Raw genomic sequence first — 17,947 nt, 5'->3', positions numbered from 1 at the left:
TCATTAAAACACATACATGTGATTAACAATGACACAGTTTTACCCACAGATTGTGTACAGAGTACAGATGTACACACTCTCTCTGCTGAGGCAGATGGGGACACCCTCTCTCCCCCCTGCCCCCCCTGCTAGCTTGACCGGGGTCAAAGAGCCTATTGTCATACAAAGCGCCTTGCCTCCGTCTATTGTCTGTGACAGTTGGAAACTATCAGAGCTCATACAAACCTCTGCACATTCAACTGCTCCTCCTCCTCCTCATCCTCCTCCTGCTGCTGCCCTCTCCTTTCTACTCTTTATTTCACTCTCTCTTTCACTCGCTCCTTTCCCTTTCCTCCCCCTTCCTCCTCCTCCCCCTCTTCTCTGTGTGCTGACTGGGCTCTTCAATCTGTCACACACACACAGACACAGCTGGACCTGTGCATACATACATAAGCACACACACTCACGCAAACAGGAACAAATGAAAAACTACTTAATCTACAACTACTTCATCAGTGGGGCTTCACTTTGTTTACTCAACCCCTTGGTTACTTCTAAAGATTTGTTTTCATATTTGTTGGTTGAAATGAATTTATGGCTCTTATTGACATAGCAGTCATTCAATCAGATGATTAGATTAGATCACATGAATCATTAATAATGCTTGTGGGAAAACTGGGGTGTTACAGCACAAGACAGGACATAAACTTAATTAAACTTAAAGTAAGGAAATGTGATGAGCACTGGAATTACAAGAAGCAGGAGATACTAAGAAGAAAGTAAATGAAATCATGACACTGAGAATGTTTTGGGGTCTTTTCATGATTTTAACTTAATTCCATTTTGTTTTTATTTATTTACAAATCATGCAATTTGCCCTGTTTTGCTTGCAAAAGCTACGTCCACTAGCAAGCACAATGTCGAGTGATCTTCGACTTGCACATAAATAAGTGAAAATCTGATGCATGTATGTGCACCAACGAATCAAAAGATTGAGTTGAAATCAGGTCAATTTCAATAGTAAAAATTAAATCAGCTTAAAACTGAAATCCTGAAACTCCTGCACTCTGCAGATTGGCTGTCAGAACCGACCAGGTTTTTGTGGAAAATGACTTTCCCATGTCTTAAAAACACTCCTGGAAGTAGATCAAGCGCATCACGGCAGAATGTATTTCACAGCCTCTATAAGTCCAGCTTGCGTCCAGCATGTTGTCAGCGACTTGTCAGGCCTGCCTGCAGGGGCTCAGTGCAGCCTGGGAGCAGGAGTGGCCCCTTCACCCCAAGAGAGACGTACCTCGGCTGGGCACGATGGAGACAGGAAGAGTATTTACAATGACGCTGCAGTTTGACTGACTGCAGGATGCAATGATGCTGTGAGTGGCAGGTGAAATCTCTTTAAGTTGCTCTCACACACACATATAATGCTGGATTCTCACTTCAATACTGCACAGAGGAAGCTACATGTGTCTTTCCTTCTTGTCTTCTACAAACAAAACAGAAAAAGCTGTCCATGTCTCTTATTCTAGATCAGTCTGCCATTATGGTTTTGTTTTGTTTGAGTCTAAATCTCACAGATATTTCTGGTTCAGACCTGAGTCAGATGAGATGGCTGCGTGCCGACATTTGCTTTCGTTGCAATTCTTTGGAAAAAAAAAAAGCTTGCGTTTGCTTTGCTCACAATACTGGCGAACTGGGAATTATTCAGTTAATAGTTGCTGTGGATACGAGCAGCTGCTAAACCCTTTAGATGTAAAGACGTAGAAGAAAAGCAATTCCTTCAGTGCAGGGAGAGTTGTGTGCTTTGTTTGTTTCACAAGGACAGAGTAAAAGGGATTCAAAAAGCCACATTTTGGTCACAGCTTTGTTCTGTCATGAAGGAAATAAATGAGTATCTCTTGTTTAGCTGTGAGCTCGTGGTCGGCCTATGTATCTAATATAAAACGATAAGGCTCATAGATGTGAATCCAAGTGAATCCCATTAATAACAGAAGCGCTAAGCCTGGGAGGTCCAGCACAATGATTTATGGAAAATGAAGAAGAAAATAACTATATATGTTCTGTTAGATTTGCAGGGTTTGATATAATGATATCAATTGAAAATAAAATAATTAATATTTTTAGCCTGGTTTAGTATAAAAAATATTGAAACACATTTTTGTTTTGTTTTTCTTTTAGTTAAATACAAGGTTTTTTTGGGTGGCTCTTTGCAAGTCATGTCATCTTTGTTCAATTATCATCAATAACTACCCAGTTCTTCTTATGTTTATTGCAAATGAAACGCATCATTTGCTGCATGCCAGAGGGTTTTTTCCCCATGAAAGACCCACAGTATCAAACTGTGATTTCTTAACATAAAATATTTTATGAACCAAGTGGATCAATACTGTATTAGAAGATGTTCATTTATGTAAAAAATATAGCGAACTAGTCCTTTTATAATAATAATAGTATAACGATCATTATATAACAACTATATAACAAGAACGAAGATGTTTTTTAAGGTTTTCTTACATACAAGATCATTGCAGCAAGTAAACACACACACCCACACACACACACACTCAGATCTGCAGTGTTGATCAATGGTGATTATCCCAAGGGTGTGTGTGTGTGTGTGTTTGTGTGAGAGAGGGTGCGTGTGCGCTGTGGGAGTGATGAGGGGAAGTGAAAGTGTTTGAGGGGGTTTATGACAGTCGTATTTCACTGGCAGACTACATTATCCCAACACTTCCCAAGGAAACATACACACACATGCGCGCGCGCACACACACACACTCTCTCTCGCTCATAGACTGGCAAATAAGCAAGGCTTGAGAATCCTGCATGGACATGCACGCACACACACACAATCACACACACACACACACACACACACACACACACACACACACACACAGTGCAGCATTGATCTGCGGGCAGGCCGGCCATATTCCTGCTGTTCTATTTACGGTCCGCCTCGCTGGGACCCTCAACAATCCCTTATTAAAAGTCTAAACACGGAGGCAGCAAATGGAGAAAGAGAGAACTGGGGTGAGGGAAACACCAATATTGATCACCAACTTCTTCATTTTTAATTATCATTTGCGTTGTTTTGAATCTTTCAGGCTACTGTAGGATAGAGACAGTTACAGATAGCGAAGGAAGGGAAAAGAAAACAGATAGGAGACAGGGAAGGAAACCTGAGAATGGAGAGTTATAAAAACAGCAATGGGAAATTCAGGCGCCATTAAATCGGGTAGATGTATCCTTACGCACGGTCTCAGCCCTCCATGTAGCAGATGTGGTGCAAAGATTGATTAGCCATGCCTGTCTGCAGGCAGCAGGAGACTGACTGATGTGACCCAAGAGCTGCAGCGGTGGGGAGGAAGGAGTCAGTTGAGCTCATAGGACTTGGTTTTGCAATCCAGTAATGTAATCGGCAATCATTTCTTGAGTAGGGGATAAGGGGTAAATGCTTCACTGGGGTCATCAGGTGGGCACACTCCTTCCTCGCCGCAAGCAACACAGAAGTTCAGGAGGATCAGTCGAGTTTGGGTTCTGTCAATGACTCAGTCCTGTTTATGCAGATTGTATATCATAACCAGCAGCAACAGAAGTTCAGGAGGATCAGTCGAGTCCAGGTTTCTTCTGTTGGTGATTCAGTCTTACAGGAAGGGAGTCAGAAAGGACCGAAGTAACCGAGAAGCATGCTACACTACACCTGCCCTGTCTGACATCAGTATGTTATGAGTCACATCTATTGGTTGTGGTATTCCACCCATGAAATCAGATTTAACCCCCAGAGTCAAATTCAAACACAGATAGTGAGAGTGAAGTTATACATGTATATAAAGTATGTTATAAGTAAATCAAAGGATGGTAGTTTGAGTCCCTGTGTAGCCTGAGGAGTGAAGTCCAGCACAAACACTGACTGAATGTCAGCGTTGTATTAACGCTGCTCGGACTTTGGGCTCTCATTCTGCATGAGTTCATGCTGGAGAACATCAGTAACCCTGCCAGGGTTCAGGGTTTAGCTCCCACTGGAGCCTCCGAACACAGAAACTCACTCAGAAAGGCACTTTACAGAGAAGCGACAAGCTTCAGCCACTTTAAATTCGACCTTTTCAACTACAGCTCCTCCACTCCAAAACTGTGTCTATAAGAAGAAGAAATCATTCAGGATCTGTCAATCTTATCATTCAGTATTTCGAGTACACAGCTAATAAAATGATACAGGATATAAAAATTGAATACTTCAAGATCTTGTTGATCTTCAGAGGAGCCTGGCAGCACACAAAGACGTGTTTGGTTTGGTTTATGTCTTTTCTCACCACAAAAAACAACAAAACAAAAACATTTAATAAAGTGTAGCAAATGTGCATAAAATGAGCAGACAGGTTTTACTGCTATATCAAATAAAATATCCTATGACAGAAAGCAATGATACAGGCTATTCATTGCACCAGATAACACCATCAACTGATTAAAAACGTAATGGTTATTCTCTCATGTAGGTGAGCTTAATGTCTTTAATAAAAAAAAAAAGCTTCCAAACATTACTGGATCAGCAGTCCAACTTCTTCCTTAAAAAGCTGCTGTGTGAATCTGAATATCATTTCTGGCTATAATAGAAGCCTGTGAGGATGATGGAAGTGTTGAAGCCGCAGTCAGACTCTCTGGGAGTGTGGCGATATGATGGTCTGTCCATCAGTCTGCGTGGCACCGACTGGTGCCGAGGCATTGCTCAGCCTGTCTGCGTGCTGGCTAACATCACACGAACAATAGAAAGAAAAAAAAAAACAAAAAATAAAGAGCTGTCAAGAAGTTGTCAGTAAGAGTAAGATAACTGCTCCCTCTGGATTTGTTGAGATTTTGCTACCTTTGTCTGTTTCAATGGAAAGAATTTGGGTTATGAACCATTAATCATTTGAAACAAGACATTAGAGCGTAGAATAAATTAGATTTAATAAATTATATTCAAAAGCAACCTGGAGACCAAGGTGTGCTCCATGTAAACACCACCACTGATAATCTTTTTCTAACTCAAATATTGTTAATGATCTGATGACACACGCACACACACATAGTGAGAGGTTTCAACTTTGGCTGAGCTCTGATCAGCGGTGACGCTGGAGCTCCAACAGACTGCAAACACTTTAACTGACGTCAATTTGCTGCAATAATTTGACAAATTCAGACAGAATCAAAGCAGGAATCTAATTTAGTGGAAATCATCTCCTTATAACTGATACACAGCAGACATTTGTAATGAATAAGTCGCTTAATGAAGAGGGGAAATGGCTGACAAACAGGAAATTCATTACAGTTTCGTGTGTGTGTGTGTGTGTGTGTGTGTGTATGAGCGTGTGTGTGTGTTATATGTAATATTGCAGTTTTCCATCTCTCAGTCTGAGAGCTTAGTGCTGCATAAGAGGCTTACAGCGCTGAAATCAGTAATGTTGATAAAGGCTGGGAGCACTGTTTGTGTGTGTGCGTGTAAAAGTGTGGGTGAATCAGGTGTGTGTTAGTATGTGAGATGGTGTGGCGGTGTGCGACAGATGTGTGCTGGTTGTGTGTGTGCGTGCATGTGTGTGTGTGCATGTGTGTGTGTGTGTTTGTGCAGACGGGATATTAAATACTCAAAACTGCAATCATGGCGTGGGATTAAAGACAAAGCTCTAAAATGGTGGCACGCTGTGTGACAGAGGACAGACAGAGGAGATGGAGAGTGAGAGATGCAAACTGTACAGAAAAAAAGGAGAAAAGGAAATTAAGCAAAAAAAGATTAAAAGAAGTTTAAATAAAAGAGTGATAAAGATAAAAGATTATGCCATGAAGTTGAAAGTGATCAGACAAAAATTCATTTAAAAAAAAAAAAAGGTCAGTTTTGGGGCTTAAAATCAATCACTTGTTATGCGTTTTCTACATGTCTCCTAAAGTATGTGGACAACTTTGCTATAAAAGTAATACCTGCTTGTCCACATACTTTTGGCCATCTAGAATACGATGACCATCCAACTAAACTTAGCCTCAATTGACATTTGTAAGTCTTACTTCTATTATTTGCACATGTGAGGGCTGCAGTGTTTTCTCAGTTACTAATGAGAAAATAATCCTCTCCGTCTCCTCCGCTGTCACATGAGCGTGAGTCAGATTAGAACATGTGGTCCTCGTCCTTCACGGCGTCTCATTAACAATCCGATTCAGTTTATATTGGACTCATTGAAGTGGGATAGATGTAATGGTTAAGTCACTGGTGCAGGAATGCATCCCTAGTCTGGGAAGGCTAAATGAGCACAAACAGATACTGATCTTATTGTCTGTGTACACATACAGACAACAAATACACACACACACACACACACACACACACACACACACACACACACACACACACACACACACACACACACACACACACACACAGAGAGAGAGAGAAAGAGAGAGAAATAAATAAAAGGAAAAACGCCTCTGAAGTGTTTCGGCTGCTCTCATGATGAAGTCAACTTGGTTAAAAGTTTGGTTCATGATCCCAGTTTTCTTTTTGTTGCACTTCTGTCTTTTGATATTTTTTCATTTAAATTATTTCAGTATTTACTTTTTTTTGTAATTAAAGTTCATGTTGCAGAACAAAAAGTGAAGTTTGTGATCTGCAGGCAAACACGATATTGATTGAAAATTGCATTATATGCATTAAAGTTGCATTATATTGATGACACAGGAGTGGCAAACTACCCGCATGCAAAACTGGACTTTAAGTTGGTGTATGCACTAGATGCAATTTGAAAGTGTCGAGTGGTTTTATTTGTACTGAAAATATCAGGCTGTAAAGACATATGAATTCACATTTCTATGAGGTCTGATATTTTAAGTCATAAAACTAAATGTAGTTCCAGTTAATTTTAGTTCGGCATTACTTTTCTGCAGTTTTAAGGTTTAAGGCTTGAAAAATAGATTGGTCAGTATCACAGATATTTGTAGTGTAGTGATTTCTATATTATTTATAGTATACAATCAGATCATCCTCCTGTCCTTTGTGGTTTTAACGTTTCCAGTCTATCTGGACAGAAATCCTGCAGAATAATCCTCCATCTCTGATCTCCAACATCAGTCACAGTTTCTTCAAACTCTGGTCGACACTCACATCCTCTCCTCGCCCCCGAGGCTCTAAAACTGAGCTGTTGCCATAAAACTGCAACAGGACATGCAAAGGAAACTTTGATGGCATCAATACTAATTCATTTCCAGCCTTTAGTTTGTGTTTATGGCTTTGCCTCCATGTCCGACCGGAGGTCAATATCTCAGCGGAGAGGATAAGAAGAGGAGGGAAGCGGGGTCGATTCTAATTATAAAACAGGTGTCACGAATGAATATTTTATGTGGAATGGCAGCGGCTGTGAACCAGTGGATGTAGCCAGTGCACAAGTTTCTTCTTTACTGGCTGCTTGCTGAGTGAATGCTGTTCTTCTCTGAATCTGAATTAATTCTTTTTTTCGAGTGAGAATTAAAGATTTTTGTCTCAGTAATTTACCTTTTAAGAAGTGATTTGTGGAAGCGAAAGCTATACGTTGCTGCATTTCAAGAGCCATTTCATGCAAGATTGAAAAGATTTTGGATTTATTTTGCCACAAAACAAAATCTGGACCAGTACACAGTTAGTAGAATATGTTTGTACTTAAGTTAGATTTATCACCAAAGGCAGAGGGAAGAAAAAACAATATTTTTAAGACCTAAGATGTGTGTGTTGCAAACCTCAGCTTCAGATATTTAAACATAAAACACTTTGTAAGAACCTGCAAACACCCTCAACAAACACTGTGTTCATCATTGAAAATTACAGAACTGTACATTTGGCACATTTATACACTTAATTCATGTTGTTGTGGTGAACTAGTTTATGAGTCAGTTTCATCTGAGCTACTGAAACCTATTAAATCGTTTTTGGGAACACATCTTGACTACACACACAAGCTTGATATCAGTCTTCTCTAAGTGTTTTTTTGGACAAATGTTGCACTTTACTTTTTAAAGCCTGTTCTGTGTTCTCAGAAATGACAACAAGAGCTTTTCATTTGTCCGTGCCTGTTTTCTCTCTCTCGCACAAACATGCACAGTTCAATGGTTTTAATTCCCTCAATAATATAAATGGAAATGTTTTTTGTTTTTGTTGTTTGATGTTTTTTCCTTGCTGTCCTTTTGCTGATTACAGCTCTGCAGATGCAGCATTGTCATAAAATACTGTTATGTCCTTCTGTACCCTGTTAGCCCAGAGAGAGAGAGAGAGAGAGAGAGAGAGAGAGAGAGAGAGAGTGAGAGAGAGAGAGAGCGGGAGAGAGAGAGACAAAAACAAATAGAAAGAGAGAACGAGACAGAGAGAAGCTATATTTGGAAGCGGCACTGCCTTGTACTGTATGGGTATGTAATAAATCTGTTGTGCCATAATAGTGAATGGTAGGTCGCACAGCTTTGTGTGTGTGTGTGTGTGTGTGTGTGTGTGTGTGTGTGTGTGTGTGTTAGGATGAATGGTGGCCTGTCTCGTCCCCCTGTACTGCTGCTCCTTGCTAATTGGTTGTCGGCTTAAGTGCTGCTGCTGCTGCACTATTCTCCAGATAGATGGGATGGAAGGAGGAGAGGGGAGGAGAAGGAGGGGGGGGGGATGATTGATGGATAAGATGGAGCCAGACCAAATGGATGCATGAATAAAAAAGAAAGAACTGAGAGAGGGAGGGATGGAAGGAGACAGAGGGAAAAAGAGGGATGGGGGGAGAACAGTGTGATGTATGAGTGGATGAATATGGGCTGAAGAAAGGACAAGGTCGTGTGTTTGAATGTTTGAGTTTCTACGAAGTTTTCCTACTGGGATTGACTGGTTTTTAGCCGTATATACATATTAATAAATACATCTAAAATCAATGCATGTAATATGTATCCTTCACTGTGATCACTGTTCATGTAATCCCCCTGCATGTGTTGGAAATGCTTATTTTAAGCTCACAGTTGTTTACATCCTGTTATGTTGATTTTATTGTCTTCGCTGCTTGTTGGATTTTCTCTATTTTTAACCATGTGTCATGTTTTTCTTCTCGTTCTCCACGCTGCGTCCTCTCCTGTCACATTAACTTTGGCACTGCAACGACTTAATTTCCCCCTGGGGGACAGTTATGGAGTTCACTTCAAAACAATATGTATTAATATATTTACCGTAAAAATCCAATTTAGGGGATTTTGTTTTTTATCTGAACTTCATCATTCAACAGCTCGCTTGTTTTCAACAGCTTGCCGAGTTTTGTGATAAAGTATCTGGACGCAAGAGCCAGAGGCTCTAATTTATTTTTTAAAATAATGATCTCATTTTGGAAAGTAACTCACATTTCTTAGCATTAAAATAGATGATTTCTTATTGCTGGATTGCATCTTGTTTTGGCTCGATGCGACTTTCGCTCTGTGGGACAAAATGTTCGACGCCACTTTAACTTAGTTATTGATGTATTATTCCTTTAAACTTTTAAAGGACACGTATTATGCTTTTTCTTTGTTTAAGACACATATGTTACAGTGTCAGATGTTTATATTAAAAACAGCCAAAGTGTTAAATGATGAGGTAGAAGTTATCCCTGTGAGAAAAAAAGCAACGGCTTCAGACTGCTCTGAAGGCTCGGTTTCTAACATTTGTTTCTACTTTCAGCTCGACATCAGATCATGATGGATTTCTTTATACAATTATCTGCGCAAGTTCACAACTCCGCTCTGCTAACATTATGGCATTTTTCTACTGTTTTTGGGGGGTAGTGGGGGCGGCTGTGGTTCAGGAGGTAGAGCGGTCGTCCTCCAATTGGAAGATTGGCGGTTCGATTCCCGGCTCCTCCAGTCTACATGTCGATGTGTCCTTGGGCAAGACACTTAACCCCTAGTTGCTCCCGTTGCTGTGCCAACGGTGTATGAATGCGAGTGAATGGTTAGATTCCTCCTGATGTGCAGGTTGGCACCCTGCATGGTAGCTGCCTGCCATCAGTGTATGAATGTGTGTGAATGGGGTGAATGAGTTGTAGTGTAAAGCGCTTTGAGTGGTCGAAAAGACTAGAAAGGCGCTATATAAGTACAGTCCATTTACCATTTACTCTAGCCGAGCCGTAACAGCACAGCAAAGTGAAATAAGTTGTTTACCTTACCAAACATCATCACTGTCACTATTTCTGCTTGTACTATTCCTCCCTGCATTCATCCTCCTTAAACAAAGAGCACCAAATATCTCCATGAGTTGTTGTGTTGCCCCATTTTGGTGCCACTAATAAAGCTCCACTTAACAATAAAATTCTACCATTATTTAGTTGTTTAAAAGCTTTTAAAAGGTTCAATAAGAGAGGAAATATTGAGTTTGCATTGGTGGTAACTTAACATGACTTTGGTCCTCAGTAGGCTTTTGGAAAACTGACCAATCAGAATAGAGTGAGCTCATCGGGAGGGGAGCCTTAAAGAGACAGGAGCCAAAACTGCCTGTTAAGAGACAGAGGCTGGACTGAGGGACTAGTATAAGAAAAATAGGGATTTTTTTCTTTTGTTACTGTGAATAATGCAAAGCTCCTCTTATGGAGTCCCAGAGTGAAAATATAAAGCTGGAAATGAGCATAAGGTCCCCTTTAACATTTCTCAGGACAGTAATATAAAATTCCCTCAAATTTCAGTGACCTCTGCCAGGTTGTCTATGACAGCTGGGATGGGAGGGTGTGTATGTGGGGGAGTCGAGGAGGGAGGAAAGCGACTCATGTCTTTCAAGGAGTGAGAGGAGAGGAATGAGATGCTTTGGCCAAGACACAGCAGTAAGTCTCTATTCTCTGTTCATTAGACTGCCCCCCCCCCCCTCGCCTCCGCACACACACACACACACATACAAACACGCACATAGACAGGCCCTTGCAGCAGGTGGGCCTTTTGATTTGTCACCCAGGAAGAACTGTGTTTCATTTGCATACAGATGCCCCCTTCAGAGCAGAGGAAGGGCACACACACACACACACACACACACACACACACACACACACACACACACACACACACACACACACACACACATAGCTCCTTCAGTCCTCCCCTCCAGACTGGGGCCCACACAACTCTCTCTTTCTTTCTTTTTTTTTCTTTCTTTCACTTGTTTCCCTTCCTCCCCTCTCTCTCTCTTTTCAGTTCTTCTCGGCATTGCAGTGATTTTGGCAAACAAACCCCAGGAGAGGAGTGTGTGTGTGTGTGTGTGTGTGTGTGTGTGTGTGTGTGTGTGTGTGTGTGTTTGTGTGTGTGTGTGTGTGTGTATGTATGTGGATATTTTTGTAGACATACAAGCACTTCCTCTGCGCAAACCTTCTATGAATTTATGTGCTCATATAATCTTTTACTGTATATGGTTTTTCTTTTTGGTCAGTGCATTTATTGTGTTCTAGTCCATTTATATGTGGTTGTGTGTGTGTGTGTGTGTGTGTGTGTGTGTGTGTGTGTGTGTGTGTGTGTGTGTGTGTCTGTGTGTGTGTGTGCGTTCATCTTGGAAGCTCTTTCACCTTGCATCTGTTCTAGCTGGCAGAGTTTTCAGGAGTCTCGTGTGCTGGTGTCAAACAACGACGGCTTGTTTGCAGACCCCAACACTGAACTGATACACACACACACACACACACACACACACACACACACACGCATGCATGCATACACACTAGGACAACAAGAATGAGAACTGTAATTCAAACCAAATAAATACTTTGAGACTGTAGTGGAGTTTGAAGTGGAGGGGTAAAAAAAGCGTAAATACAGCTGAGCTGAACAAAGGACAGGAGGATATGAAATGAACGACCCGTCTTAAAAAGAAAAACAACAGTATAAGTCGATAGTTCGGCCGCCAAAAACGACCCGCAGTTATATTTCAATGACAGATGCCATCTAGTGGCCGTATAATTATGACTTGGAGAAGTGACGCAGTTTAGATTACGTCAATATAGGGTTACAAATTTCCATAATTGGAGGTGGAGGGTTGGGTAGATAGTTGTCTAGATAGCTGCAGGAGAGTGTTGTTTGCTTCCATCCACAAGTCGGGACAATTTTAAGTAGTAACTATGATTGTCGTGGTGTTTACTGTGGTCAATTCGGCAGGTAGCCTTATATCACCATTTGAATTAATGGAGAAAAAAGATATAATAGATATAATATATTTCCACTATATTATATCAATGTATACTTCTGTTTCTTTATCTTCAGGTGCTCTCCTGTCCTCTCATATCCTCTCTCTCTCATCCTCTACGAAAAAACATTGAAAGTGTTGCATATTCACAAGTTTTTTCCAGTTGACTTTCTATAATGTCGTCAGACCATATTTCAATTAAACATTTGGTCTTCTCCTCTCCCCATGTGCTACCACAGCTCATTTATTTTCTTTTTCCGTGACAATATGCTGTTGGAACTTCTTATAATTAGTCAGAACCATCCAAAAAACTATTTTTCCCACTAGAAATGAAATGAACCATAGTTCAGTTTGATCTGAACCAGGACCACCACTTTTCGTCAAACCAAATCTTTCTTTAGTTGTTGTTGTTTTGTTTTGAAAGTTACGGAAAAAATATATAAAAATCAAGAAAAACTTGTTTTCATTTTAATCAACACAAGCCTTAAATGACATTTTTTCTGTCTGGATATTGTTTGCTTTTCTTTTTCTTTTCCTTATTACTAAAATATCTACTTCCATTTTACCTTTATTTAACCATGTTGTTTTATTGAGATTCAAGAGAGTCCTGGTCAAAGCTGCAGCACAATTATGTGACAGGAACCAACTATTTTGTTGTGCTTTTTAACTTGTGGATCCACTCTATGCATCCCTTTGAATACAGAAACCTTTTTTTTTATTTCCAACATGAACTCCAGGCTCTGAAACATATTTACGAGCAGTGCACTGTGTGTCCGACAAGTCTCTAGCAGAGCTGGAGAAGCCTCATGCTGTGATTGGCTCGGGGGCAACGATTACATCAGAGACTCCGCAGGCGCTATGACAACACTGAGAAGTCTCAGGGAGTTTAACTGTAAGGTGGGATTGTTCAGTACTATACAGACGGGAAAAAAAACAAAACAACTCCTAACATTGTTTCAGTGTGATCATGTGACAGACATTTCACCACTTGAGGTTATTTTACTTGAGTAATCCTTATCTCAGAAAGAAAAGTATGCATCACATTAATGGATTCGGGTCAGATAAATGTGTGTCACCACAATAAATCAGTCTGCCACCTGCCACTGAGTTACACACAGCTGAAATGGATGCATATGAAGACAATTAGAGCTTGACACAGCCCTACTTTTCCACATGATTTAAGGCAGCACAAAGTGGAGGCAGAGCAGGCGTCAAACCACAGAAATACACATGAAAATGGATGTTATATTTTATACTTTTGCTGTTTATCTGGCTGTAGCTTAAACCTAGCAACACATGGACTTAGGATATCATCGCCAGTCTGCAGAGCTAAAGCCCTTCATTGGGTTTCTCTATTGTTTGCAACCAACTTCTGTGCAGCACACGAATGTCATAACAATTCCCTTGATTGGAAAAAAATGTTGCCAGTAAACATAAATCATGCCTCATTGAAAACATATTCAGCAAAACAAATTAATGCATTCGTACATAAATGCATTTTATAGCAGACAGCAGTGTTTTATTTAGAAACTACACACTCAATAACAAATAAACTAAAACCTTCGACTCACAGCAGGACAGGCACACAGATCAGATCACAGCCTCCCTCTCATCACTGCGCCAGTCACAAGTCACGTCAGGGCAGAATTAAGACTTTAGAAAAATATATAATTTCACCTCTGATCCTGTAATCCTGATGTCTGGTGGACGAGTGTGTGTGTGCGTGTGTGTCAGTGGGGGGTGCAACGTGAGCCAAGGCAAGGCCCCCTCTGTCCCTGAGGACTCATGACCTCAGACAATATAAACCAAGGGCCATACACACACACACACACACACACACATGGGGACAACACAGCTTTTATAAATCCATAAATCTGCCCCACAGTGTTGAAACGAGGCTGTAATGGTCAGCTGATTTTATCTGAAGGAAACTCTCTCAGCAGACATTTAGCATTATGCATGTTTGTGCGTCTGTGTTCATGTGTGTGTTTTAACATCATGAAAACATGACGATGAAGACTCATCCATTCTTTCTGACACTCTGCCTTCACTCTTTACTTCCTTTCAACGCGTCTCCAAATCAAATTCACCTCATGACACTTCCCTCATTTCATCATCTTTCACTGTTTCTCATTCATCAACCCATTCTTCCATCCATCATCGTTTGCTGTTTACTGTTCAGCTGATGAAGAAAAATCCCACCTTATAACACTTTTACACTGTTAAAAAATATATGATGCACCTTCCATTTTTAGTGCAGGTGTTTTGATATATTTTATGTTATTTCTTTGTGTAACTGGGCAAATACAATCCATTCAAATGTATTATTGTTTATGTTTATGTTATTATTTTTTTGTATTTTCTTGTACATCTTATATTGTGCATTGAGTATTTTAGACTACCTTCTTTTGGATTGAATCCTGTAAGTATTGGTATATAAAAATAAAATGGGGAGGCTGCAGTCTTTTTGAGTAAAAGCCTCAAGAAAAAATAAAAATCTGATCCCAAAATCAGTAAATAATAATTAAAAACTACATATACAGTGTAAAAGAATCTAAGGATAAGGTTTTTCCTTTACTTTCCCAACCCCACTATCCATCCATCAGCAGTGCTGGTGTCTTACCGGGGTAGAAGTCTTTGGATTTGGACAGTTTGATGGTGGCTCCGGTCTCTTTCTGCAGCTGGACGATGGTCTGACCTCCCTTCCCGATGATCGAGCCGGCCGCATAGCTGGGAATCAAAACCTTCAGGAAGTACTCTCCTTCCTCTGCATCAGGAAAAAGGAAACAGGAAGTGAGAGGGAGCTACTGCTGCAGTTTAGACTTTTTGTTTAAACTGAAAAAGAGAAACATTAAAAAGAAGAAACTGTTTTCATTATTAGTCTGTTTGTACCTTGGCCCTTGTGCTGACCTTTTTATTGTATTTTTTTTTTCACATTTCTGATCATTTTCAACAATGTTAGCAGTTTAAAAAATAAAAATAAAATTCACATGCAAAGGATCGTGGAAGTGTAAACTGTGAAGCAAAGCGTTTATCAGCAATCACAGTCTGACAGAACAGATGCGAGCCAGTGCCGCATCGCTACACCAGAGCAGAACAATTTGTCTCTTTGTCCGACTTTTGCATTCGAAACAATCCAAAAGGCTTCCCAAAAACTGCATAAATCCACCCAATTGAATCAAACGATGACTGATATCCATGACAACTAATTATTTCCATAATCTGATGATGATTCCCTGCCGGCGTTATCGCTCCCCTTATTTCTCTTCACGTCCACTTGCGCGAGCCTCTAAACACACTCTCCAGATTGGTCTGATCTAATTTCAGCATCAGGCCTGAGGAATCTGGTCCTTGTCACCGCATTGGCGGTGGAGGGGAAGGAGCTGAGGAATATGCCGCTTGCTGGTTTGGTTATTCGATCTAATCAGATTCAACCATCGCTCGTGGATGCAACGACTCGCGAATGCATAACACCACATGCCCGCCAACACACACACACACACACACTCGTGCTTACATGGACTCATTAAAAATGTGCAGATAAAAACTCACATAAACAAACACAAAGCAGATGAGCACAGATTCATTTTTATTTTTAAAATGTTTTTAAAATCCTGCTAGCACGGCTTTGGATGATGGTGTAAACTCTGGATATGAAAGGAAGCTGTCGTCTGTTTCATGTGGTCGTGTCTTGACAGTTTTCTGCGCTGAGCTCAGTTAACTGGCCTGATGGGATAAAGATGTCTTTGAGTCTCATCATCACAAGCTCAAAAGTTGCTGCAGTGAGATTTTTAGTGGAAAAGTAAATTTGTCTTATCAGCATGACGGAGGAGAAACAGGTGACCTTCCAACGGAGGAAAACAGACGTGCTTTTAAATATGAGTCCAAATATTCCCTGTAGACATATTCACTTTTTTCATCTCTTTTTCATATGGACATACACCGTTTTACTGAAATTATACAATGTAGAAGAATCTTGATGACAGTTGGAGCCACCAAACTACAGAAATGCTTTACCAAAAACTTCAAGCCTCCTTCAGTGCATCTTGAGTTATTCTTCATCTTTTGTTTTTACTAAAGAAATTTGCCAGACTGTTCTCAAAGCAGGGACGAAAAAACAATCAGTTTGTGTGAAAAATGACGTTCGAAGCCAAGAGGAGAAACCAAAAAAGGTCACAGCAGAGCGAGGACAGATTCAGAGGCTTCGTTCGGGGACATGGTGACCTCGGACGAGGCTGAGACTGAACCTGTGACCTTTTTGGCTGGAGCCTCCTCTTTTGACAAAAACAGCACGAGAGAGAGAGAGAGGAAGAAAGAGAAAGAGAAAAAGAGAAAAAAACCTATCTATTACTGTCTCTTTCAGGAGGAAATTGACAGGAATCACAGTAACAAAGATATGGAGGCGTGTCAGCAAGGAGTATGTGGAAGTATGTGCGGGTTCAGGAGAGGGGGGCAAGGTAGATAAGAACAATTCCCTCCCATTAAGAAAACAGACGTGCTTTTGTTTCCATGGCGATGGTATTAACATGCTGTAGGTCAACTAAATCAGAACACCACCTCTCATTTGTTTACCTCATTCCTTCCTGTATTTGGGCTCTCAACCAAAATACTTCAGTTTAACAGGAGACGCTGATCTAAGAACTCTGCTTTCCTCTTATGAAAGGGTCAGTCAATATAAGTAAGAGTCCTCAAACTAATATAAATACATCTATAGCTAAATAAAATCATGCTGCAGCTCATTTAGCAAAATCTATATTTGGGAACATGCTCATTTGTCTTCTTTACATCAAATCTGTCTGTCACTCCTCAATATGTACAGACAGAACTATATATAGCATATCTTATCTTGATTATGAAATTACAATTTTTTTCTATTGTTTTACTTAATATTCTATTTCTCTGCTGTTTGATGCATTGTCTGTTTTCTTTTTTTTTTACGTGTTTGTAAGATTAGAGTTAATATTATTAAAAAATTATTTAACCCAAATTACAATAACATTTCCTCAGTGGAAAGATATTCCTTGGAAAGAAATGTTTTTTAAATGATGTTTTTCTTTGGCATTTTTTCCCTTGATAGTGGACAGTTACTGCCAAAGAGGCCGACAGGAAACACGGGGGGAGAGAAACGGGAATGGCATGCAACAAAGGTCCCTTACTGGACGTTGAGGATATGTGGCATGCACAGTGACTTCAGAGTTTTGTGCAGCATAAACTAAATCCAGTTCACTTTTACTGTAGTGGGTTCAGGATCAGACGTCTCAGAGGCGAAAATATTTTGAAACCCCAACTAATCTAACCATGAATATCTGCATGCTCAAACACTGCTGCTGTTGAGAGAGAGAGAGATGTTTTTTTGTGTGGTCAATATGTAACAAAACTATCATTTGTTTCATTATTTTATCACTAAGTAGCAATTTTGGGCAAAATAACAAGAAATTTCTCACCCAGTTTTTAAAATCACAGCGTATCAATACATTTAAAAAAAGAAATGATGAAAATATAAACTGACTTTGTGAGGATTTATACCCTTAATAGAAATCTATCATCGTTTCAGTCGTCATGTCTGTAACTATTTAAAAAATATATATATATTTTTTTTTCCATTTATTTCCATGTACAAACTCTTCACTGTATCTACTTTCTATTCTGCACATAGTTTCTAACACAGTTCTGCAGTGTTATGTCTTTTTAAAACTGCCGCTGATTCAATATGTCTCAGCACTTCCCTCCCGTGCAGCAATCGTCATATTTGATAATCCAGGACACATAACCTCAGGAGACAGATTAAAATAGGATTATTATTACAGGGGCACACTTTATCACAAGGGCGAG

At 40.1% G+C, this 17,947-nt stretch overlaps 1 protein-coding gene across 3 annotated transcripts in view; it reads right to left on the bottom strand.

Moving 5' to 3' along the window:
• The window catches only part of nova2 (NOVA alternative splicing regulator 2), an 84,528-nt gene that overhangs the window by 47,870 nt on the left and 18,711 nt on the right, over positions 1-17,947 (bottom strand). For all 3 annotated transcript variants that reach the window (XM_062418667.1, XM_062418666.1, XM_062418668.1), the window contains one exon: positions 14,739-14,882. In XM_062418667.1, the coding sequence (XP_062274651.1) occupies positions 14,739-14,882 (144 nt within the window). The remainder of the gene's footprint in view (positions 1-14,738; positions 14,883-17,947) is intronic.

This window comes from Scomber scombrus, chromosome 5, assembly GCF_963691925.1.
Source record: "Scomber scombrus chromosome 5, fScoSco1.1, whole genome shotgun sequence".
Lineage (NCBI taxonomy): Eukaryota > Metazoa > Chordata > Actinopteri > Scombriformes > Scombridae > Scomber > Scomber scombrus.
Note: the sequence above shows the minus strand (reverse complement) of the source record. Positions and strands in the feature narration are given on the sequence as shown.